Source organism: Protopterus annectens, chromosome 16.part0 (assembly GCF_019279795.1).
Source record: "Protopterus annectens isolate FY-2018-M chromosome 16.part0, PAN1.0, whole genome shotgun sequence".
NCBI lineage: Eukaryota > Metazoa > Chordata > Ceratodontiformes > Protopteridae > Protopterus > Protopterus annectens.
In genome coordinates this window covers 856,376,963-856,403,250 of record NC_056750.1, presented here as the reverse complement: position 1 = coordinate 856,403,250, position 26,288 = coordinate 856,376,963, and the positions used below count along the sequence as shown (strand labels likewise).

The 26,288-nt window shown below is 44.3% G+C and overlaps 1 protein-coding gene across 1 annotated transcript in view; it reads left to right on the top strand.

The window, feature by feature from the left end:
• Window positions 1–26,288, top strand: part of CHD8 (chromodomain helicase DNA binding protein 8) — a gene marked incomplete in the record, with an annotated part of 4,119,653 nt that overhangs the window by 2,124,596 nt on the left and 1,968,769 nt on the right. Inside the window, 1 exon segment of the mRNA XM_044057960.1 lies at window positions 3,445–3,612. Within this exon segment, the coding sequence (XP_043913895.1) occupies window positions 3,445–3,612 (168 nt within the window).

Here is a 26,288-nt window from a genome sequence, read left to right as displayed (position 1 = left end):
CTCCTCCCCCCTCTGCCCTCCTTTCACTCATCTAAAATTGGGAGGAAGGCTTACCCTCCAAGGAAAATTCGGTCCCTGTAATCTAGGACTAATGGGTATTAAAATAATTTCTTCAGGGATATAGATTCTCCTTCAGTGAACTCCCAATTCCAAGAGGGTGCCCAGACCCCTCCCCCCAAACCAGTTTACAGACGCATTAAAACAGGTAAAACACTAATATCCCAGGGGCAGTAGAACTGGTCCCTCCGGATCAAACAGGAAAAGGTTTTTACTCCAGACTATTCCTTGTTCCCAGAAATTTTGGGCACTTGGGGCCCCATCCTGGATCTATCCAAACTGAATACCTCCTTGGTGGTTCCCAGATTCAAAATGCCAACCTTGCAGCAGCTCCTACCTATGCTCACACAAAATGCCTGGCTAGTGACTAGACATAAAAGATGCCTACCTCCACATCCACGTCAGGGAATCGTGCAGAAAATTCTTGCACTTCAGAGCAGGCAGTTAGCACTGTCAGTTCTCTGCACTGCCCTTTGGCTGATTTATCGCTCCCAGAGTATTCACCAAATGCTTGGCCCTGGCCATAGCATTCTGCAGACAGAGAAATTTACAGATTTACCCTTACCTGGATGACTGCCTCATTCAGGCGAACCACAAAGAAAAGTTGGTCCAGGATCTTCTCTTTGTCAAAAAAATCCTAACTTCCATAAGGTTCACCATCAATGAGAAAAAAATCAAAGCAAAACCCCACCAGGAAAATTATTTTCCTGGGAGCTGTGCTAGACACAGCAACGCTGATGGCCTTCTTACCCCCAGAAAAGCAGAGCTTCCTGCTTCCTGACTCTCTACTTCACCCAGCTGGCTTCCAGAAGTCACCTCACCGCGAGGAAGTTCCTGCATGCCCTGGGATACATGGCATCTTCCATCCTTCTCATCCCTCTCGCCAGGCTTCACATGAGAAAGCTTCAGTGGTACTTAAAGAGCCTTTGGTGCCAGAACTGTCAGTCCCGAGTGACCACTCTCCCACTGATCCCTTGCATAAGGGATGAATTTCTCTGGTGGGCAGAGGCCAGTGCCATGAACAAGGGTCTCCCCTTCATCCTCCACCCTTCCAGCCAGACAGTCACCACCGACACCTCAGACATAGCGTGGGGTGCTCACCTAGCAGGCAGGTGTACCCAAGGCCTCTGGAATGCCCAGCAACTTCACTTGCACATCAACCAGAAAGAAATGATGTCAGTGCAAAACGCTCCGACTTCCTTCCAACCTCATGTCAGGCGAGGGGTCCTCCTTATAAAAACAGACAACACCACAGTAATGTGGTACATCAGCAAGCAGGGGCACGCTCAGTCTTTTACCCCCTGTGCAAGTTAGCCATGAGCCTGTGGCTTACAGCCACCTCCATGGGGCTACACCTAATTGCCCAATACTTAGCAGGGAACAACACACTGGCAGACCACCTAAGCAGAAACTTACCGGTCCCCCATGAATGGCAGCTCCACAGAGAAATCTTTCTGCAAATCACCCAGACGTGGGGGACCCCAGAGGTGGATCTCTTTGCCTCGCACCCAAATCACCAGCTGCACAAGCTTTGTACCAGGGAGCATCACCTCCTAGCATGGAAAGTGGATGCCTTAACCTTCCCTTGGAGCTTCCTCGTTGTGCACACATACCCTCCTCTGCCCCTTATTCTCAAGATTCTGATCAGTATAAGAGACGAGAGACCAAAGGCCATCCTCATTGCTACAGATTGGTTCATACAGCATTGGTACCCCTTACTACGCAGTCTGACCTTACAACCCCCGAAGCAGCTTCCCCTAAGGTCAGACCTCTTGACCCAGGAGAGGGGGAAGGTACTGCACCCAGACCTACAGACTCTTAAGCATTCGGCATGGCTCGTACACTAAAAACTAACAAGTCACTGTTAAGCAAACCGGTCCTGGACATCATCCCAGAGGCCAAAAGGCCCAGTACAAGAAAATCCTATGCAGGAAAATGGAAAAGATTCTGCTCCTGGAAACAATCCATAGGGAGCAGTACCTCCCAACCTTCTGTCCCTCTCATCCTGAATTACTTAGCAGAGTTGCTCAGTAGTGGCCTCTCCTCCTCGATTAAAATCCATGCCTCGGCCATCTCTGCCCATTATAATTCAGACCCACGCCTCTTCTGTCATCCTTTGACTAAGCAATTCCTCAGAGGGGCTTCTAATATCAGACCCCCAAGAAGACCCTCCTACTCCATGCTGGGACCTAAATTGTGTGTTAGAGAAACTAACCTTACCTCTATTCGAACCTGCCACTTCAACAGAATTGAAATACCTCTCCTGGAAGACTGCCTTCCTACTAGCTGTCACCTCCACCAGAAGGGTTGTCAGAACTTCAAGCTCTCATGGCTGTCCTGCCCTTCATAATTTTCTATGCAGACATAGTCTCCCTGATGACTAATCCCTCCTTTATGCCAAAGGTGGTATTTGATGTGACCCTTAACCAGGGCCTACACCTTCCCACCTTTATTCCCAACCCTCAAAACAAGGGGGAAAGAATCCTGCACTCACTAGATGTGCACAGACAACTCTGGTACTATCTGGACCATACTAAGCCATTCAGAAAAACTGACCAGCTTCTTGTAAGCTTTGCCCCAGGGGCAGAGGGTAAGCCCATCTCCAAACAAACAATTTCCAAATGGATTTCACACTGTATCCGTTTTTGCTACAGATTACATGGGGAAACCCATCCCTAAGTCGATCTGTACACACTCCACTAGGGCAACTTCCACATCCACTGCCTTCCTCAGAGAAGTTCCTACCAGGGACATATTGGAAGTGGCCACCTGGACCCCTCTGTCCATACCCTTTACAAAGCATTACCACCTACCTCTCTTTTCTAAGTCCAGGGCAGGGTTTGCCTCTGCAATTCTGCAGGGCCTCCTGACCCATACCTAGGACTCTACCTGTCCTTCCAACCTTTACCTCAGCTTTGAGAATCCTCCCACAGGTGATGACTGCAGCAGTGAAACACGAAGAACATAGTACAGTTGTGTACACTTACCAGAAATGGAGATGTTCGAGTGTATTCACTGTTGCAGTCTTGATTTCCCTCCCTCCATCCCCCATTTCACATCTTCCCCTAGGGCGACACATGCTTCTTAAGGTGGCTTTTAGCCACCAGGACCACTTTTATCTTGTGCCTCTGACTGGTTAGAGCAAGAAAAACTGATGTAATGATGGCTGCCTTGCTTTATAGTACTGATGACCTGACGTCAGACTACAGGCAACAGCAGCTGGCGCACAAAAACATTCACTCTGGTATTCAGGCCGGCCGAGGGCTACCACAGCGGGGATAACTCACAGGTGATGACTGCAACAGTGAATACACTCGAACATCTGCATTTATGGTAAGTGTACACAACTATAATTTTCATATGATTCTTCTCTCTCTCTCTCTTTAGGCCCAGGCTCGCTGCCATCGCATTGGACAGAGCAAAGCAGTAAAGGTTTACCGGCTTATCACCAGGAACTCGTATGAGAGAGAGATGTTTGACAAAGCAAGCTTGAAACTGGGCCTAGACAAAGCAGTGCTGCAGTCCATGAGTGGCCGAGAAAGCAATGTCAGTGGGGTAAGTAGAGATGCAAAAGAGCAGGGCATGTTTAAACTGGAAGTTATCAAGCTCGTTTACCCTTTTTTTTTTGATCGACTCAAAATGCTTTTATTTCAAAAGAATACAGTTGTCGTGCATGGAGCATACTCCTTCTCCATCAGAGACAAGTAAGCTTATTTTGCTTTTTGTGTTAGGAGTTATGCACTGGTGAAACAAAAGTGCAAGTCCAAACTGTGCATGGACAAGGGGAAAAATTCAAAATGCAAGGCTTCGTTGTTGGTCTTTTTCTCTCTACTGTATCTGTCTAGCGAGTTTACCTTTTTGTACTTTGCATTGGTGTCTTTAAGTGTTTGTGTGCATGGTCAGAAAGCTTTGTTCTGCAAAGCTGTTACTTTTTGCCATTGCATATCACATTCTTGTGAGAAGTCTGCAATGTCTGGTCTTTTGGCTGAGTTTAGACTTTCAGACTGCTGAGCTGTTAGTAGATGGCTTTATATAATCCGATATTGGCTTTCACACTTAAGAAGAAAATGTAATCTTTACCTATATTCAGGCAATGTTATTTCTGGCCATAGACTTCTGTTTACATTTGTTTTTTAACATGGTGGATTGGTAGTACATCTGATATTCAAAAAATTCTATTTGATTAACAAGTCATGCTGATGTAGAACAGTTGTATTATTTTGTTAGATCTTAATGTTAAACTGGTTGTTGTTGTTTGTCTTTCAGCTTTTCCCGGTTAGGGGTTGCCACAGCAGAACTTCGGTCCGCTAATGATTGGCAGTTGGTTTTTATGGTGTTGAGTTGCCAGCCCGATGCCCATTCAACCCATGTCTTTCGAATGCCCACTCGACCACGGGGAGGACATGCAGACTCCACACTGAAGGCACTCCCAACCCAAGCCGAGAATCGAACGGGAGAACCTCTTGCTGTGAGGCAACAACGGTACCGCTGCACCACCGTGGAAGTTTTGAGCTTTTAAATCAGTTACGATTTTTAATGTGCAATAGATCATGCCAGACACTTGACTGATTAATGCTTTACCTCACTGTACTCAAGCAAAAGTTGTGGTGCTGATAGCACCCCTGGGCGGGTGTTAATTACACATTAACGCACACCCTGTCAGGCATAATTGCTTGCGTAACATTCGAGCAGATAGTCTAACTATGCACTGTCCTAAATAAAGTTGCATGTCGACCCCCACCTATCAAGCAGTCATACCTCTCCCTCCTAATGTACATTGCCTCTAACTGTGAGAGCAGTCACTAAGCAAGCTAAAAGAACAAATGGCATCTGCAATGAGGTGAAGCAAGATTTCAGCCTGCATTAACAGCCCTGTATATTGGTATTTTTAAGTTACTACTACAAAAAATTTAATTGGCATTTGACCTGTTGCTCTATTGACCATCCACAGGTATGCACACTTGACTTGGGACATGGTCAACACCGACACCTTAACTCTTGTCCCAGTTTAATAGTGCCGTTTTCAAATATAATCTCCCTGTTACCCTTCCATTAATAGTGTACCAGCCACCCCACCCCGGACAGCTCTCTCTAGGTTGCCTAGTTATGTAGGTGCAACATATTTTTCCTTTTGCTGCAGAGAAACAATCTGCCTCCATTCAGTGCTGAGCTTAACCTGTAAATGTTACATAATAGTGCCTTACTTACTCAAATGTGGTCTGCCTGTTAGTGACCCTCCCATTACAGTAGTGCAACACTGCCCTCCACACATGCACGCACAGCATCTCTCTCGTTTCTGTTATGCATCTATAACATACGATGTTCATCGTGTTTCACTGTTGCAGTCATGACTGTAGGGTTCTCCCCTGCCAGCAGGCAGTCCTCGGTCGGCCAGAATCCCAAAGTCTGGGTCCGGCGTCGGCTGTTCAGCCATGCTCCCTGACATCAGAGCACCAGGAGTACAAAGCTGACAGCCGACGCCATGTTCTGCAGTCTTTCTTGCCGTGCGGTGATAGCAGTTCGCAAGTGCCGGTCGGCTGACTCCTGACAATTTTTTCTGAACAAACTTCAGTCCGAAGACTTTCTTCTCCTACTCAAAGCTAAGTACCCCGTTGGGGAAACTTTTTTCTTGCTCCATTCCGATGTCAGAAAAAGTTAATAGTTGTTTTTCATTTGGGAAGCAACTACCTCATAAGGATTTTCATTCTTACTGTATTCCTTGCTTAGGCCCTGACCACGACGTAGCTAGTTGTCGGTTTTGTGCTAGATTCAATCAACGTACAATTAAACAATGGTACGATTTTGCATTTCATTACTTCGGTAGGTGTTTTAATTACAAAATGTCGTCGGACATAGTTCCGGCTACCGGAGTTCACAAACGACGCAAGGACAAAGACAGGCCTCCGAGGTCCAAATCAGACGATATCGTTCAAGCAGAGCCAGTTTCAGGTTTGACCGTCAGTGAGGCGCTTTTGCAGCCCCTGTCGTCGGCTATTTCGGAACCGATGGCCGAAACAGACTCCCACGAGGAGCCAACTAGGCCTTTGAATATTTCTGTTGCAGGACCTTCGGACAATGCTCCTTCGGATGGGTCCAGAGCCGCTGTGCAGGTACCGGCTTCCGAAGGGGTTTTCAGGCCTACTCAGCTTCTAATAAAAGCAAAGGCAAAGACTCCTTCCAAATCAAAGACTGCAACACAGGCCTCTTCTGATCCGGCTCCCAAGTCACAGAAACAGTTACTTAAGATGGCAAAGGACTTACTTACTATGATTAGGAGTTCACATCCCCCTCCAGATAAAAGGCCAAGGCAGGAAGTTTATTATGACTCCTCTGATCAGACTTCTGTTTTTTCAGTTTCTTCTTCTGACCAGGAATATTCTTTCCCTCCTTATGAGGATTCTGATGCTGAGGAATCCATTCCTTCAGCTTCTCCCCCTGAGGACTTCTCTTTTGGGGAAACTTTGCATGAAATGAGGGAACATTTCCACTGGGAAGGACAGGAGTATTCGGAATCTAAGAAAAGACTAAGGGATTTTCTTCTTCTTCCCCAACATAGACCCCTGGCTATTCCTCCTATTTTGGATATTGTGGATGATGCCTTTTCGGAGGCTAACTTAACCCCTGACTCTCTTCCTCCAGCTCCTGTTAAGCCTGACAGATATTACAGGGTTCCTGATTCCCACCAGTTTTTATACAAGAACCCTACTGCTGACCCTGAAACCATTTCTCAGGGTCCTAAGGGAGTTAAGGCCGCTTCTGCTAAAAACCCCATTCCCACTGAGAAGGATTCCATATCTTTAGAAAGATGGGGCAAAAAAGTGTACACTTCTGCTACTTTATCTATTAGGGCTTTGAACTGTCAGTTTTATATGCTGAAATACCAGCAATTCCTCCTGTCTGTTTTAAAACAAAAGCTAACTTCCATTTCCGCCTGTGCAGATGATAAGGAATTACATGACTTAATGCATGCCACTGAACAAGTTGGGAAACATGGTTTACACTGTGGATTTGATGCCTTGGAGGCTTCTTGTAGGGCTGCTGCCTCTGGCACAGTAATTAGAAGGCATGCATGGTTAAAGGAACAAAATTTGCCAGATCAAGTAAAGGCTAAATTATTGGATGCTCCTGTTCAGCATAATGTTTTGTTTGGATCTAAAGCTGAAGAGGTGATTAAAAAGATGGAGGGCAAGGCAAAATCCATGCAAACAGTTAAAGATTTCTTACAAGTACAGCCACCCAGATTTAGTAGGAATTGGCCTACTAAAAATTGGTCCTTTCCCAATTCAGACAGGCCTCAGAGGGGTAGATACAGATGCTCACGAGGAAGGCCTCAAACACAAGCCTCTTGTAGACCAAGACAGTGGACTGCTTCCACCCCTAGGGGAGGAGAGGACAGGTCGCAAACTCATAGGAAACAGACTCAATGACTCCCTCTGTTGGGCTGTAGGAACTTCTTGCTTGGAAGCCCCCGTCGGAGGAAAACATTCTCTTTTTCACCAAAATTGGACTCGTATAACCCAAGACAAGTGGGTTCTGGATGTCGTTTCAAGAGGTTACAAATTCCATTTTCATACCCTACCAAGGCCAAGCGGATGGCCAGATCTTCCAAAACATCAATGGACAGAGGCCTTAAACCAGGTGGAAGCTCTCTTGGCTATGAAAGCCATAGAACTAGTTCCACTTTCAGAGATGGGACAAGGTTTTTACTCAAGGCTCTTTCTAGTCCCCAGGAAGCAAAATTCATGGAGACCCATTCTGGATCTGTCAGTCTTGAACACTTTTCTAGAGATACCAAAATTCAAGATGCTTACTCCAATGACCAAAAATGCATGGATGGTAACTTTAGATTTAAAGGAGGCATATTCACACATTCCCATCAGGCAGGACCGCAGAAAATACCTCAGGTTCAAGGCCGGATCGAGGCACTTTCAATTCTCTGCGCTACCCTTTGGATTGTCTACTGCGCCCAGGGTCTTCACCAAATGCCTGGCTCCAGTAGTAGCTTATTGCAGACTCAAGGGAATTCAAATTTACCCTTATCTGGACGACTGTCTTATTCAGGCAGACAGCAAGGATGTCTTACTCCAGCACCTACAGTTTGTTCAGAATCTTCTCAAGTTCCTGGGATTCACTGTAAACATAAAAAAGTGAAATTTGACTCCCTCACAACAGATAATTTTTCTGGCCGCTTCTCTAAACACAACAACCCAGATGGCATTTCTGACATACGAAAAACAGCTACAGCTGGCTTCAACTTTCAAAACCTTGGCAACTTTAACTCAGCATCTGCAAGGAGATTCCTGCAGGCTTTGGGTTACATGGCCTCCTGCATCCTTCTCGTACCATATGCAAGACTACATATGAGGAAAATACAGTGGTACCTAAAAAGTGTATGGTCTCAGCATTGCCACAGTTTAGACATACTGATCTCAGTCCTGCCTTGTCTTCAAGAGGAATTCCTTTGGTGGTCCAAGGCATGTACTCTAAACAAAGGAAAACCCTTCTGCCTGCCTCCTGCCACTCGGATACTAACCACGGATGCCTCAGATTATGCCTGGGGAGCCCATTTTCAGGGCAACTGTCTGCAAGGCCTTTGGACAAAGGATCAGAAGCACCTGCATATCAATTTAAAGGAAATGTTAGCCATTCAGAAAGCCCTATTGGCCTTCAGGAATCTCCTACAACCAGGACAACTACTGATACGGACAGACAAACACCACAGTTATGTGGTCCATAAACAAGCAAGGGGGATCTCATTCCTACCCCCTTTGCAGACTAGCCATGGATCTGTGGAACACAGCTCTAGCTTGCAATCTGGACCTTCAAGCTCAGTTTCTACCAGGTAAGCAAAACTTCCTGGCAGACAGTCTGAGCAGAAACCTTTCGGACCCACATGAGTGGATGCTGGACACTGAAATATTCAAGACGATAACAGCAGTCTGGGGTTGTCCTCACATGGACCTCTTTGCATCCCACCTCAATCATCAACTATAGATTTAGATTTTTTGCACCAGGACTTTCCACGAACAAGCTTGGAAAGTGGATGCACTGTCATTCAGTTGGAGAAACCTCTCGGGATATGCCTTTGCGCCTCTACCTCTTGTTCCACGGGTATTATTAAAGATCAAACAAGACAAACTCAAGATGATAATCTTGCTGGCCCCAAATTGGCCTCGACAGTTTTGGTACCCAACTCTGAAAAACCTTTGTCTGGAGCCCCCTTGGATTTTACCACAGTCTCTGAACCTTCTGTCCCAACACCAGGGTCAGGTTCTACACTCCCATGTCAGAACACTCATAGGTTCATACTAGGCTATCTGCCCTAGGGCATTTATAAGCCTAGTCAAAATGTGTTTGGCTTTCGCCACCCATTTTAAATTTATTTTGGTATGCCCTTTTTTGAGGTTAGTAAACTGTGCCTCTGTCTAACAGTGACACAGAAGTGATACATGGGGTAAACCTACGATCTCCCATCCACTCATCAAGATTCCTCTTGAAGAGAGTCAATGAGGGACTCTGCCTAACCTGGACTGGGATTTTATTCCAGAGTGAAGGGAGCCTCTGGGTTATGAATCTGTCCCTCCAGCATGTCCTATTTATTTCACTGCTGAGGTTCAAGTCTCTCGAGCGCGTAGCTAGATGGGATTTGGATTTTCTGAGGTGCAGCATGTCCATTAATTCCGGGTTGGACATGGCTTTATACGTCAGGCACAGATCGCCTCTGAACAGGCGGTATGCCACTGAGTAGAGCTGGAGTTTCTTTAAATGGGCAGCATATGGCATCTGTTTGAGCCCTTTGATCCTCTTGGTGAGGTACTTTTGGGGTCTTTCCAGTTGCTGCAGGTGTCTGGTAAGGTACATCCCAAAAGGGGCATTGTACTCAGTTTTGGGCCTGATGAGGGATGAGTAAAGAGGCACGATGACCTCCCCTGATCTAGATGTGAATCCCTTCATGATTAGGTGGGCTATATAAAATGTTTTTCTAACCACTTTGGCCACATGGTTGTCAAATGAGAGATTGCTGTCAACTTGGGTCCCTAATTATTTCTTCTGTACTTAATGGATTACCACCTATGTGGTAATTTGTGGGCACTTTGTTTGTGCCAAAGGGGATGACTATACACTTTTTGGCATTTAGCTTGAGGCCATGGCTCTGGCACCAGTTGTCTATTTCTATGAGGCCCTTTTGGAGGATGCTTGTGTTGGCTGGAGAGTCAATTATGGCACCCAGTTTGCAGTCATCTGCGAACTTGGTCAGCCACTGTCCTTCCGTGTTGGTCTGTACCTCCGAGAAATATATACTGAACAAGAGAGGTCCCAGGACTGAGCCTTGTGGGACACCACTTGTAACTGGTTTGAAGTCTGACATGGCTCCAGCAATTCTAACCATGTGGGTTCTGTCCTTGAGCCAGTTTGCAATCCATCTAGTGACATAGGGGTTTATATTTAAGCTGGTGAGATTATCTATAATGCCTGAGTGGGGTATTGTATCGAAAGCTTTTGCGAGGTCCAGGTAGGCTGTGTGGACCACCTTCCCCTCGTCAATGGCCTTGGTGACTTTCAAAGAAATCAACCAGGTTTAAGAGGCAGGATATGCCCTTAACAAAGCCAAACTGGGTAGGATCCAGTGTCTGTAGGTCCCCAATATCTTTATTTATGAGGTCCATGATGATCCTTTCCATAGCTTTGCAGACCAAGCTAGTCAGGCTTATGGGGTGATAGTTTCCAGGATCCGTTGAGGCACCACCTTTATGGAGAGGGACCACTGTTGCTGTACGCCACTCTTTGGGCACATATCCTGTAGTAAGGCTGAGATTGAACAGTAGTTTTATGTTTGGGTTTAGCTCTTCTTGGAGTTCATGTAGGAAGCAGCCCGGGACACTGTCTGGTCCCATTGATGCTGTGTTTTTTGCTTTGGAGAGGGCGGCTCTTACCTGAGCATCTGAGATGTCAGGGGGGCAGCACTCTGCTGGGATAGATATATTTGCCCTTTTGGTGGGGAGGGGGGGAGAAGTTTGCGCTGAACCTGTCAGCTAGGATGTTGGCAATGTCTGTGGGTTCAGTGTATTTTTTGTCATTTTGGACTAATTCTGAGCATATCTGGGAATTACCACCCAGGTTCCTAACATAACTAAAGAAAGCCTTGTGATTATTATTAGTGTCCTGTGCAATTTTTCTTTTGAAGCTGGCCTTAGACAGTTTTATGAGTGCCCATAGTTTTTTGCTAATACTGATCAGTGATGCCTTCCCTTTTTGGGATTTTGCTCCATCATTTAGTAGCTTCCTCCTTCTATTGTATAGTTTGTTTATGGCTGGGGTCCGCCAGACGGGACGTCTGCCTTTGGAGGATTGGGTCTTGGTTTTATTTGGGATCGCATGATCCATGCATTCCTGAAGGTGTTCATAGAATGCGTTTATAAAGGATTCTACAGTCTGGGCCGTATTTTCCACAGGCCCGGGGGCTTTGAAGGATTCCACCTCGGTTTTGAGGAGTGTGAAATTTGCTTTAGAGAAGTTTTTCACTGTGGTTTTCTGGGCAGGGGGTCGGGTCGGGATGTGAATATCCAGTGAGATTAGTTTATGGTCTGATCTTACCAGTGAGGGATACACTTCTGGTCTGGAGCATAGAGTCCCCATGTTGGTGATGATCAGGTCCAGTATGTTTTCCCCTCTTGTGGGAGTGGTAACAAGTTGTTCCATAGCATTTGAGTTTATAAATTCTAGGAACCTTTGGGCTAGAGTATTGGAGCTAGAGTAATGCTCCCAGTCTATGTTTGGGTAGTTGAAATCACCCAATATAATGGTGTTTGGAGAGACCTTCATATTTTCCAGTGTTCTCAGGAAGGCCGATTGGGGTTCCTGGGTTTGGGAGGGGTGTCTGTAGCAGGCTATAAACTGGAAGGCAGTTTTACCCACTGTTAGTTGCATATGGATAGTCTCTGATGCTTCGTGCTTTGCCACCAACCTGGAGGTGTGGGTATCTTTGATGAATATCGATAGTCCCCCCTCCTTTTTTGGTTCGGTCCAATTTTTGGGGCCGAAAAGCATGGTATGAGGTGTAATCTGGTAGTGCTGGGGTGCTCTCGGGAGCCCTGAACCAGGTTTCTGTTACTGCACAGATATCTATGTTCTCCATGCTAAGGAGAGTTTTGAGTGCGTGCATCTTGATGTTTAGACTTCTGGCATCGAGTAGCATTACTCTTAGTTTCTTATCCCTTGTGATACCTGTGGAGGTGGTTTTGTCTTTTGAGCCTTGCTTAAAAAAGGCACTATGGGGGTAGCAAGAGCCTTTGCCAATATGCGAAAGCCCAGGAGTGATAGGTGCAAGCTATCCCTAGCGAAGCATTGTGGCTTGTCGAGCATATCATCCCAAGCTGACAGGCATTGGATCCCCTTTGAATGACACCAGTACTTAAGCCAATTGTTGAAATTGATCATCTTGTCTTCATATTGTGGCATCATTCTTGGTGAGGGTAAGATGCTACTCAAGGTCAGGGTCATACCGGCCTGGGCTACATGCTCGGAGAGCTCCTTTATGTCTCTTTTCATGTAGTCCAGGGAGGTACGTCTCAGGTCATTCACACCAGCATGGACAATGACAGAGTCATATGTGTACTTGCCTTGGAGTGACCTGAGTGCTTGTGTTATGTGGCGGATCCTAGCACCCGACAGGCTGCTCACCGTGACCCTCTCCTTATTCAGCCTGGTGAGCGGGACGTCAGTGTGCCTGACGATAGAGTCACCTATTACAAGTGTATCAGGTGTGTTGTTTAGTCTTAAGGGCTGTGACTGTTCGGCACACTGGCTTTGTGAGATATGTTGCACATGTTTTGTTTTGGGGTAGCGGTTGCTTGGGTGTCTGCTTTGGAGGTCTCTGCTGCTTAGGCAGATCTTTATTTAGAGCCTCCGAGTATGTTTTTGTGTGATTATGTGTTTGGTTTGCTGTCGTGGTAGATCTATGTGAGACTGGAATTGTAGTGAGTGTGGTTTCCTTCTCCTCCTGACTGGTTATGCCAGTACTGAGTTGAGAGAGCTTAGCCTCCAGTTTGGCTATATGGTTGCATCTCTCACATATGTTGGAATTTGTTGGGAGGAGGAGAGGGTTGTCTGTGTACATGAGGCAGTTGTAACATTGCCTCAAGATTCCCAGATTCACCAGCTGGACCGGTGAGGAGATTGACAACTGACCTTTGGACATGCTAGAATAATATTGGGAATTCCTTAATAATTGAAAACAAGGGCCAGTGGGGAGTGAGGGTCTAGTGCTTTTAATTTTTAGTGCTGACTTATATAATTGCTTTAGCGAGCAAGTGCCAGGTAACTTAAGTGCAATGTGTTACACGTAACTTAAATGCAAAAACGACAAACAGTAACTTTTTTTCAAGTGAAACAAGGAACTAAGTACAGTAAGCAATGCAGATATCACTAGTGATCCACAGAAGCGCTGAGAAGCCGCGTATTAGGTGGAATTAGCGTTCCAGGGAAATAACAAGCATATAAACAAAGCTAGATTCAGCAGGCCTGGATCTATTCTATGCTACAGCAAACAAGGTGTACCAATTTCAGTAAGATACAGTTCAGATATTCAGGCACTATAAACCTTTAACCAGAAATTCCCAGTTCAGAAGGGCAGAGTCCAGCCTCTTCTCCCACAAGAGTGCAGACCACGAACCTTCTTAATGTAAAATAACTGGCCTGAAGCCCAAGTGCTTAAACCAGAACTAATACACTTTAATAATAACAGGCACTGGGCTCTCAATCAGCAGTTCCCAACTTAGAAGGATGAAAGCTACCTGTCCTGCCACCACAGTGCATGCCACAAACCTTCCTAATGTAAAACAACTGGTCTGAAGCCCAAGTGCTTAATCCAAAAGACTTAGAATGATAGCTACACTTTAATCAAGTTACTACCAAGCAGTAATAAATACAATTGAATACTTTAGAGAATGCCTGGATTTAGTGCTCAAGTTACACAAACAAAGCTAGATCCAGCAGGCCCGAATCCAGTCTATGCCACAGCAAACAAGGCGCACCAACTTCAGTAAGAAGCAGCTCAGATATGCATGCACTATAAGCCTTTAACCAAAAATTCCCAGCTCAGAAGGGCAGAGTCCAGCCTCTCCTCCCACAAGAGTGCAGACCACGAACCCTCTTAATGTAAAATAACTGGCCTGAAAGCCCAAGTGCTTCAACCAGAATTAATACACTTTTAGAATAACAGACACTGAGCCCTCAATCAGCAGTTCCCAACCTAGAAGGATGTAAGCTACCTGTTCTGCCACTACAGTGCAGACCACAAACCCTCTCAGTGCAAAACAACTGGTCCGAAGCCCAAGTGTTTAAACCAAAAGGCTTAGAATGAGTTACACCAAGCAGTAATAAATACAATTGAGTACTTTTAAGATGATGCAAAAGTACAATAAAGTAGGTAGAAACACAAGTACAGTAAAAGCAGATGAAATTTTTTTTTTTCTGAACAAGTGCTGAGATCAAAGAAACAGATTAAAAAAAACTAAGCTAGAAGGCTTCCCTCCAACACAGAAGGGCTTGGGGGCTCAGAAGCCTACAAATAGTCTATACCACTTAACAGGAAAGGCAGGAAACAAGCTTAAATTTTTTCTTTTTTTTTCTGTTTCCCAGATGCTTTCTTTGTACACAGTAGGAATACCTGAAATCAGAATATGATCTCACTGCACTCAGTTTAGTGAGCAAATGAGATGGGCCCAGAAGGAGTATCCAAACACAAATTTACAAGAGGGGCGGGCAGTTTCAAGGCCACTAAGATTAACACCAAAAAAAAAACAGGGAAGGTGGATGGGACTAACTGAAGAGCAGAGTCAAAACTTCCAGTTCAGTTAATATTCCTGCAACACAGTTAAAATCAGTTTAAATACTGTATTTTTTTGAGAAAAAAAAGTGCAGATAAAGGTACTTAAATTCTCTTATACGTCCAGGTGAATACGGCAAGTTCTTAGCCGGCCAAAGCTGAGGTTTTTAAGCGGCCTGGTTAATCTACTAAATTACTTCCTTCAGACAAGGACTGTAAAGCTATGGAGCGGCTGGGCAAAATGGTGTATTCTACTGCCACCTTGGCCTTTTCAGTTGTTAATTACCAGACCAAATACGACCAGCTATGTTTTGGCCGTTCTTTCTCACGCCATCTTAGAACTTCCCAATTCTGAAGTGAAGGCCTGTGTTTACTGGGCTGTACTTCTCAAGTAGCCCAACACTATATTAAGTGTAGTTAAGATGCAGCTCATGCCTCCTCTAGGGTTGCTGCCTTTGGTTCTGTTTTGAGGCATTATTCTTGGCATTTTCTCCAGCCATCACTTGGTGATATTAAGGTTAAATTGCTTATTGTTCCTCTTGATAATAAGAACCTGTTTGGTTCTGCAGCTGCTGTGCTTTTTAAGTCTCTGCAGGATAAGTGAAAGACCTTGCAGAAATGGAAGCATTTTTCTCGTATTCCTAAGCTCTAGAAGAATTATCACTCTAAATGTACCTTTGTTTGAAGACAGCTTTGCTGTCCTCCCAAAGGTAAGAAGGGTTGTTGTGTACAGGTTCCTTCTGCTAAGTCTACTCAGACTTTCACTTCTCAGAAATCTGCTTTTCAAGACAAGCGAGGTTTTATCTGTTTGCTTCCCCTTTTTCCTGAACCAGGTTCCCTCATCTCTTCATCTTTCCCTGTCCCTTCCCACTTGATGTAGAAATCCCTTCCCCCATTTCTGGCCATCCCTCAAACTCCTCTCAGAAAAAGCTTCTTTTTTCCCCAGACCTACTTCAGAGTCTTCTGGCTCAAGGTACCATTGAGGCTGTGCCCCCTTCTCAGGAGGGGAAGGAGGTTTATTCCCGAATGTTTCTAGTTCACATGAAGGAGGGCACCTGGAAGGCTCCTGGGGACCTATACTGGATCTTTCTCCGCTCAACACCTTTCTGAAGATCCCTTCTGCTCGGATGTCATTCTTTCAGTCTTCTGACCCTATTTCCTCTTCTTCCCCAGGCTTTCCTGGTCTCTCCGGATCTCAAGAATGCTTATTTTCACATCCTACTTCATCCTCATTTCAGGAAGTTTTTGCATTTCTCTATTATTTCTTGTTGTTTCAGTTCTGTGCTTTGCCCTTTCTACTGCCCAAATGGTTTCACCAAATGCCTCACATCTGTGATTGCTTTTTGCAGGTTGAGGAGGGGTGGTCAATGTTTCCTTATCTGGACGATCTGCTTATTCAGGCTTCCTCCCCCGAGACTTTGCTTCGTGACGTCTACTGTACTGTTTGTCTCTTGCAAAGCCTGGGGTTTACCATAAACTTCCAAAAATCTGTCCTCTTTCCTTCTCAGGATCATATGTTTCTGTGTTGCAGGCTGCAGACCATCTCTATGCTGGTTTCCCTGTCTCCTCCCGAAACTCTTTCTCTCCTCACTTTTTTTTTTAATCTGTTCTTCCTTGGATTTCACTTACAGGCAGGGAGTTTGAGGGCACTAGGATTCATGGCTTCCACCATTTCTAGGCTAGCTGTATCCAGACTTCTCATGACAGAAGTACAGTGGTTCTTAAAGTCAGTATGGCTGCAGTGCTGTCACCCCCCCCCGGTCAGTATGGCTGCAGCGCTGTCACCCCCCCCGGTCAGTATGGCTGCAGTGCTTGCCACCCCCCGGTCAGTATGGATGCAGCACTGTAATCCCCCCCCCGGTTAGTATGGATGCAGCACTGTAATCCCCGGTTAGTATGGCTGTAGTGCTGTCCCCCCCCTGGTCAGTATGGCTGCAGCGCTGTCACCCCCACCTGGTCAGTATGGCTGCAGCGCTGTCACCCCCACCTGGTCAGTATGGCTGCAGCGGCTGTCACCCCCCCCAGTCAGTATGGCTGCGGTGCTGTCATCCTCCTGGTCAGTATGGCTGCAGCTCTGCCATCCCGCCCCATTCAGTATGGCTGCAACGCTGTCATTCCACTCCCCAGGTCAGTATGGCTACAGCGCTGTCATTCTCCTCCCCTGATCAGTATGGCTGCAGCGCTGCCATCCCCCCCCCCCGGTCAGTATAGCTGCAGCGCTGTCACCCCCCCGGTCAGTATGGCTGCAGCGCTGCCACACCCCCCCGGTCAGTATGGCTGCAGTGCTTGCCACCCCCCCCGGTCAGTATGGCTGCAGCACTGTAATCCCCCCCCCCGGTTAGTATGGCTGCAGTGCTGTCACCCTTCCCCTCCCTGGTCAGTATGGCTGCAGCGCTGTCACCCCCACCTGGTCAGTATGGCTGCAGCGCTGTCACCCCCACCTGGTCAGTATGGCTGCAGCGCTGTCACCCCCACCTGGTCAGTATGGCTGCAGCGCTGTCACCCCCACCTGGTCAGTATGGCTGCGGTGCTGTCATCCTCCTGGTCAGTATGGCTGCAGCTCTGCCATCCCGCCCCAGTCAGTATGGCTGCAACGCTGTCATTCCCCTCCCCAGGTCAGTATGGCTACAGCGCTGTCATTCTCCTCCCCCGGTCAGTATGGCTGCAGCGCAGTCACCCCCCCCCCGGTCAGAATGGCTGCAGCGCAGTCATCCCCCCGGTCAGAATGGCTGCAGCGCAGTCGTCCCCCTGGTCAGTATGGCTGCAGCGCAGTCGTCCCCCTGGTCAGTATGGCTGCAGCGCAGTCACCCCCCCCCCCGGTCAGTATGGCTGCAGCGCAGTCGTCCCCCTGGTCAGTATGGCTGCAGCGCAGTCGTCCCCAGCGCAGTCGTCCCCCTGGTCAGTATGGCTGCAGCTCTCCTCTTTGCTCTTCAGCCCTTTCATTCCCTTTTTCTTTCAGGGCCTCTCAGTCTTTGCAGACAATGCCACAGTTATATGGTACATCAGCCGGGAAGGGGGGGGGGGCACGGTCCTAACTTCCTTGCAAGCTAGTTTAAGTTTGGGATCTAGATGTCCAGTATCATGTGACTCTTCTTGCTGCATACATTGCTACAGATATATGCTTAACAGAGATGTGTTTCTGGGCATTGTCCATCAGTGGGCTACTCCTCAAGTAAATGTTTACCTCAACTTTGAACAGACAACTTCCTCTTTTTTGCACCAGAGTCTGAGATATCTGGCCTGGAAGGTAGATGACTTGTCCTTTTCTTGGAATGGGATGTTTATCTACACTTTTCCTCCCCTTTCTCTTTTCCCGAGGGTCCTGCTCAAGATAGAACGGGACTCACCCAAAACTTTGTTGTTGACTCCCTTCTGGCCCAGACAGCATTGGTTCCCTCTTTTGCACCAAGCCAAGGGTTATCACCAAGTTTTCCTCAGAGTGAACCTTCTCATACAAGACGTACGGGGTCTTCTCATCCATCATCCTGACTTAACCATGTCTTCAGCTGACATTGTGGGTCATAGGGTTTTGATCCCTTTTAGGCATCTTTTTTTCCTGAGAATGTGCTTAAGGTTCTGCAAGAGGACAGGAAATCCTGTATTCCCAGATGGAAGAGATGTTCTGTTTGGTGCCTTGCCTTGTAACCAGGATCCACTTTATGTGGAGATCTCTCTGGTTCTCTCATTTTAATTTCTCCACATCTTTTGGGTTTCTAACACTGTCATGGGAATGGACCCCATTCCTAAGTCAAAATATGATTAAAGTTCATGAAATTACTATTGTTTCCATCTTTGTCAGCCAAAAGTGCTCTTCGCAGCACCAGCAATGTGCCCAGTAATGATTCCTCCTGCAATTCGCACGGAGTTGCATGCATTGGTAGCATATCTAAATATGATTGTGACTATTTTTTATAAGACCCATTGCTCCTACTACTATTGGAACTGTCTAGGTACCTTTCTTCCACATTGCTCTAATTTCTGCTTGCAAATCCTGATATTTTATGACTTTGTGTCTCTCTATGCAGGACACTGTAGTCACGGAGTGTGGTGATTTCAATGATTAATGCTACTTTGTCTTCTTTTCTTGAACCACTATATCCAGTTTTCTAGCATCTATCTTTTGAACTGCTGGTAATGGTTGATCCCATGTGATGTAGACTCATCATATTCTTTGATGCTTTGCGGCTCATGTTTCCAGTGTTTTTCAGCCACTTCAGTACCATAATGTTTGCACAATCCCCAGTGCAACAGTCTCGCCACATTATTATGCCTTTCAGTATACAGTCCTCCTGCCATTAGTGTGTCACAACCAGCAACGAGGTGTGCAAGTGTTTCCAGTTCAGTTTTACAAAACCTACATTTCTCCGTTTCTCCCACGTGTTCAATGGACTTTAAGTCAATGTGTATGTAGCCCACTGTCTTGGGCTGCTAATATTAACCTTTCAACTCTTGGTTTGAATTCGCCTCTCCTTAACCATTCCTGCATTTAGTCCTGATCAACATGAGGTTCTTCAGAAATTTTCTATACTTGCAACTATACGTATGCATTTTCCACATTTCTTGCCTTCCCATCTGGTCCTTCACCTGATATTCTTTCTTTTGTTTTTTGGCACATTCATTTGCTGCTTGGTTTTTATCCATTTGTGGTTTCATTTCCATTCCTGTTTGACACTGATATGCTTCTTATAGCCTAAGCAAGAAAGTCATCTTAGATTTATTCTCCACATTTTTCAAAACTTTCACTGCATTTGGGTCTTGTGAGGTCAGCTGATGTGTGGAGTCACACACTTGTAGATCGGTACATGTAATCATTTTGAAGGAGGCTCATCCCTCCTTCGGAATGGGGGAATATATAATCTTGGTATGCACTGATTTTTATAAATCATTTGAACATGAAGCATCCTCCTTGTTTTCCTCTCTAATCTATCCAGCATGATTTGGAGCCAGTCAGTCATTCCAAAACTGTAAGTTAGGACAGGAAGAGCAAATCGGTTTATAGCTTGGATTTTGTTCCTAGATGTCAGTGCTGTTTACAGGATTAATTTAAGTCTTCTAAAGTATTCCTTACGAAGTTTTATTTGCATTTGTTCATGTTTTATTGTCGATGCTCAAGTTTTTATATCTCATTTTTGTCACAAACTGATGTTTTCCTGGTGCTGCAGTTTTCCTGCCTTAAAGGTTGATTTTGCACATTTATCAAGACCAAATGACACCATCTGAAAAAGTTTTGACAACTTGCAGTTGTTCTTTCAGTTCCTCATCTGATGAGCTGTACAGGTTCATATCATCAACAAAGAGAAGATGAGAAGTCTTTGCATTTTGTTGTTTTCTAGGAGCCAAATTATAGCCCTGGCCTAAGCTGTTAAATAGACAGCTTAATGGGTTAGGGGCAAGCCAGAATAGCAGCAGTGACAGAGTCACCCTGGAATATCCCCTTTTGAATTTTTATCCCTGGAGTAATAATTTGTTCTTTATCATGACTTAATTGCAAAGTGGTCTGCCACTGTTTCATGGTCACTGTAATGGAGTCGATCAGTGTAGGGTGTATCTTATACATTTTTAAGCACTCTTTTTATCCATGAATGTGGGATACTGTCAAATGCATTTTTTGTAGTCAGTCCATGCCATACTTAAATTCTTCCCCTCTTTGCAGTTCTCCACTATGACTTTAACAACAAATGATCCTTTGTTACATATGACTTTCTTTTATTACCCTTTTGTTCTACTGCCATAATTGAGTTTTCTTCCAAATGATTGTAAACTTTGGCATCAATTTCCATATGTAGTTTATACATCGTTGGCAGGCAAGTTATTTGTCTAATTTGTAGGGTGACTTGCAGGTTCACTCTTAAGTAGGAGCATTGTTTTTCCTGTTAGCCAGGTTGGTGTCTGTTCGGGGTGTGCATATAAATAGTTTTTACTCATGGCTAATTCTTTGTGCAAAGATGTTAATACTTTTAACCAGAAGTTGGGTACTGCATCTAGACCTGGGGTTTTCCAGTTAGAGGCTTTTCTTAACTTTGTTTCAATCTCTCTGGCTGTTACTTCATCCTATTTCATATCCTGTACCTTTAAACTTCTTATTCTTTCTTTTACTTCTATCCATTTTGCATCTTTGTTGTTTTCCAGAGGATCTTCATAGATACTTCTCCAAAATGCATCTTTTTCTTTTTTTTGGTGGCCTTTCAATTCCCTTTTACCTTGTTTCCCAATTCTCTGTAAAACTTTTGTAGGTCATCAATAAATTGCTTATTCTTTCTTGTGTGTGTGATGCTCTGTGCTGGGTTAGCATATTCTTCTGTTAAAGCTCAACTTTCAGCTATTTTTGCACGTCTGCCATTAAATCTTCTGGCCTCTTGGTTTGAGGTCAAGCAATTTCTTAAGGGCATCCTTTATATCAGACCTCCCAGCAAGCTTCTTCTGCCTTCCTGGGACCTTAATTTTGTTCTTGATAAATTGACTTGGGCTCCTTTTGTGCCTGCAGTTTCTGCTTTCTTACAACATTGTACATGGAAGACTACTGTTCTTTTGGCCCTAACTTAAGCTTAGAGATTGTCTGAACCCAAGGCTCTTATGGATTTTCCTCCCTTTTTAATTTTCATAGGGACAGGGTATGTGTTCATACTCTTACTTCATTTATGTCCCAGATAATGTATTGTTTTAGTCTGTTAATTTGCCTTCCTTTTTTTCTTCTCCGCAGTCTACTCGTGAGAAGGTCCTTCACACCTTGGATTTGCATAGATATCTCAGATATTATTTCGATAAGACTAAGGCAATTCACAGGTCTGAACAGGTTTTTATTTCCTTTCATCCTATATTTGTAGGTGTGGCTGTTTCTAAGCAACCATTGCTTCATGGTTCTGTAAGGCCATTGTTATTACTTTGATGGGAAAAGCCTTTCTGCCTCTGTAAAAGCTCATTCGACTAGGGCTGTGCCTTCCTCTGGTGCTTTTTTCAAATGATTGAAAACCAGTTCCATCCTTGAGGCTGCCATTGGACCTCTGTCCATACCTTTTACTAAGCATTACAAATTGGATGTTTACAAAGCAAGAGCTTGCATTGCTAGAGCTATCCTGCATGGTTTTCTTGAGGGCTGTTTGAGCCTTCCTCCTCCCAAATTTTCTACTGAGCTTTTGTACTCTCACTTTACTAGAGAGTACTGTAACAGTCATATGGAAAGACATAGTACAGTTGTGTAAAATCTTACTATAATAAATGTCCTTCCCTTCAGTGTTGTATTCGCTCCCTCCTCCCCCTTCTGCTGTATTACGTTTTCTTGAGGTATGTACATCTGTACTTCGCCTTTATGCCCTACGCCTTCACTGGGGAGCATACGCATGATGTGCGATGTCTATAAATCCTAAAGCTTTGGTATACTGGATGGACACTGGACTGCCCGTGGCGTGGAATCCCTTTAGTAAAGAATACTGCAACAATGAAGTGCTGGACATTGGTATACTGGATGGACACTGGACTGCCCGTGGCATGGAATCCCTTTACTAAAGAATACTGCAACAATGAAGAGCTGGACATCTGCTGTTATGGTGAAATTTTACACAACTGTATTTTCCCCAAGGTTCCATACTGGGGCCACTGCTTTTAAACATATTTACTCCAACCTACACCCTATCAAAAGTCCAGCATCCCTCATACAGTATGCTGATGACTCCTTATTAATCTGTTCTGAGTGTAACCCAATTATTCTGACCCATCGCCCAAGAGTAAATTTCATCATTTGAAAGCTGGCTTAATAACTCCCACATTCTATTCAACCCCAAAAAAACAAAGCTGCTAATTTGTTACTCCCAAAAGCTCTAATGCACCTTAAACAATTTATTTTTTTTTTTATTTTATTGCATTTGTTTACCGGGAAAGTCCACTGGGCCTAAAAGAGCCCATTTTCAGTGGAGGCCCGGGGAGAAAAGCTCCAACGAGATACAGAAAAAATATAAACATTAATTCGTACGGAAGTAGAAACAGTGTTACAGATAGTAAATATAGTAACATATACAGAATATATACATAAAAGCAGGAATCTAGTTTGATTACAGTAATATATACAGAAAATATACATTAAAATTCAATCAGAGTGGTATAAACAGAGGTATATTAATCAGTATTGTACCAGTATCAACAAGTGAAGATAAAAATAAATGTGGAGAAAGTTCTCATCAGTCACTAGTAGCAAAAGACCTAGGAGTTTAGTAATCATATAAGGAGAGTAAAGAGGTTAGGTTATAGAGCAGGAACGTAGCCAGGAAGAGTTGAGATGATTTTTCAGTATTTGTTTGAAGGTGGTGGTGCTGCCTGTGTTTCTTATAGAAGGTGGAAGTGAATTCCATAGTTTGGCGACGATGAAGGAATAGAGGAGTTGACCAGCAGGTAAGGTGGGCTTATCTACATTTAGAAGTAGATGATTTTCAGATCTTAGATGCCTGCTGGGATGGTATTTGGCAAATAGAGTTGAGAGAGCAGGACAGTCTGTGGGTCTTTAGATTATTTTGTGCACAGTAGTTAGTTGAGTGAATGAGAGATGGTGGGGGAGTTCCAGCCACCCCTAATTGTTTCAGTGACTTACAGTGGTGGGATGCGAATTTGGCCTTGGTGGCAAATTTTGCTGTTCTATTGTAACACAGCAAGTTTGGCTTTTGTAGAATTTTGGATATTAGTGAGGAGAGGGGCACCATAAAGGAGAGAGGGTAATAAAAAGGTAGTTGCAAGGGTTTGTCTAGTAGAGAGGCTAAGAAAGTTTTGGTGCCTGTAGAGCATACCAAGCTTTTTGTGTGTTTTTTTTGATGTTATTGTTTGTGTAGGTCAGAGTTACGGTTTTCATTTATAATAATGCCTAGTAATTTAGTGTGTGGGGCAACTTCTATAGTGGTATTGTCTTGAGCTTTTGTATAGTGAAGAGTTTTTTATCAAATGTATGGCTTTCCTAGGAGTAAAAATTACTAGTTCAGTTTTTTTTTTTGTATTTAGGGCAAGATGATTGTTAAGCATCCAAGATTCAGTAGAAGTGAGGGCATTCTGGGTAATTTGCTGGAATTTGCAGTGCATATTATTGTAGAGTCATCAGCATACTGGATTACTGAGCATTGTGGGAGAGTGGTGTGAAAGTTGTTAATAAAGATGCTAAATAAGAGAGGACCAAGTATGGAGCCTTGAGGTACCCCTGTGGAAGTAATGAGGAATGGTGAGCGTAAGATTGTTGCCATTTGGTGGATTGCTGCCTATTGGAGAGAGAGCTTTTGAACCATTGTAGGGTAGGGGGAAAATTTATCAATAACAGCCACTGATAACACCCCTATAGAAGTCATCCCCATACTAAGCTACTAGGCATGACAACTGATAACCTAAAATTTGACTTACATGTGCAACAGTGTAGCAAAAAAAACTCACCAAAATGTAGGGACACTGTACAGAAGAAAAAAAATGCTCAACTGATCCATCCAGGAAACTCCTGGTCTGTACACTCCTGCTCCCTACTTTACTATATGGCTCCCCCATACTGCTTAACCTTCAATCTTCCATCCAAAATAAACTAAACCCAGTCCTACAGTAAAGTTTGCCACTGACTCGAACAGAACCCATCACTGCTTGGCCCTAAAACAGCTTGATAGGCGCGAATTATTCAAGCAACAACTACTCCTCGTTCACATATTAATATACAAACCAGAACAAAGCAAAACCATACTAGACTTACTACACACACGCACACGCACACACACACACACACACACACACATGCACACACCCCTTCTAGGCCACTTTAATTTGAAAGCAAAATGCTTCTCACCACCTACAAACCACACCTGTCGGCAGGAACCTCTCTGTATTCCAGGTATGAAGCCCAATCCTGGAATTCTGTCCCCTTATCCTTCAAACATACAGCATCCCTTCCAAGTCCAAGAACAGTCTAAAACGTGCGATACCTGAGCAACCCTCAGAGCACATGCACGACCATCTACTTAATATAAAATGATGCCTTTCTCGCTCTAAATTCACTTGGCAGGTAGTAATGGCCTAACACCAACAGAAGCTGTTAATGCCATGCTAATGTATGTTCTTCTACCTCTTCACTTGCTGCTTGCTATTTATTTCCTCTCTCGTGTCCTTCCGTAACATTATAAACTCTCGCTCTCCGTGGCCTTGCTTCTTCCTCCTGCTCATTATTCCTTCTCATGTAATTCTGTTACTCTGCTTTGTCTTCAGAATATTCTATTATTTCTCACCTCCGTATTTTAAAAATAGTCAATATTTTGATTAAATGTATTAGTTTACTTCACACAGGCTGTCCATTTCTGCAAAGTGGCTTGCTACTTGCAGTACATATTGTATTCTTTTTTAATACGCAAGAATTAAGCAGTAACCCATGCCTGGGTGTGGGTAATGCTGGATTTACACACGGTTGGTGTGGTTTGGTCACGAAGGCGAAGTCCGAGTGGCCAAACAAAGACATATGTGGGTAAATCCAACATTACCCACACCCAGAAGTGGGTTATTGCTATTATACAATGACATTATTTAAGAAAAAAATACTTACTTTTCTTAAATAATGGCATTGTATAATGCCTCCGTGCTGCCCTTCCGCAGCTGTCTGGTATTTTGCGGCAGTTCTGATGTACTGCGCATGTGTATGCTTACGTAGTACATCAGAGCTGTGGGTGGAAGCAACGGAGAAAGCAAGATCTCCATTGCTTTGTACAAAGTGTCTCGCTATGTTAAACTCCTTTAACATAGCGAGACAGTTTCTAAAAATCAACGGAGATCTTGCGTTCTCTGTTGCTTAAAAAAAAAAAAAAAAAAGACATACTAATGGAAAAGGACAGGGCGATCAGACCTTTTTCCATTAGTGTTAAGTCTTTGATTTACAACGTGCACGCTGACCAGTCTGCCTGCACATTTTGGAATATTAATGGGGTGGTCGTTGTATAATATTCTTTTTACCATCTTTAAATTATCACTTAAGACACAGGCAAACAAAGATAAATAGAAAAAACATTAAGTTTTCATACATTTGTTACATACATTTTATATTACATATGTTGTTTTTTTTTTTAATTATCAGTCCAACATTAAATTGCTCAATTCCTGCCTTCCTTTAAACCTTATGAACCTCCAGAACCATTATGCTGCCTGTATTGTTCCCACAATTTCGATTTATTTCTATGTAGTTAGCCCGGTCCTTTTACTAAACATCCCACTTCCAGTTCTTTTGTCTCTGTTAATAGTATTCGCTACTACAAATTTTGTGCTAGATTCAACAAATGCACTATTAAGCGCCGGTTTGATTTTGCTTATTACTTTGGCTGAAAATTCAATTACATAATGCCGTCAGAACAGCCGATGACAGGAGTTTCTAAAAAATGCAAGGAAAAAGAGAAAGACAGGCATCCAAGATCCA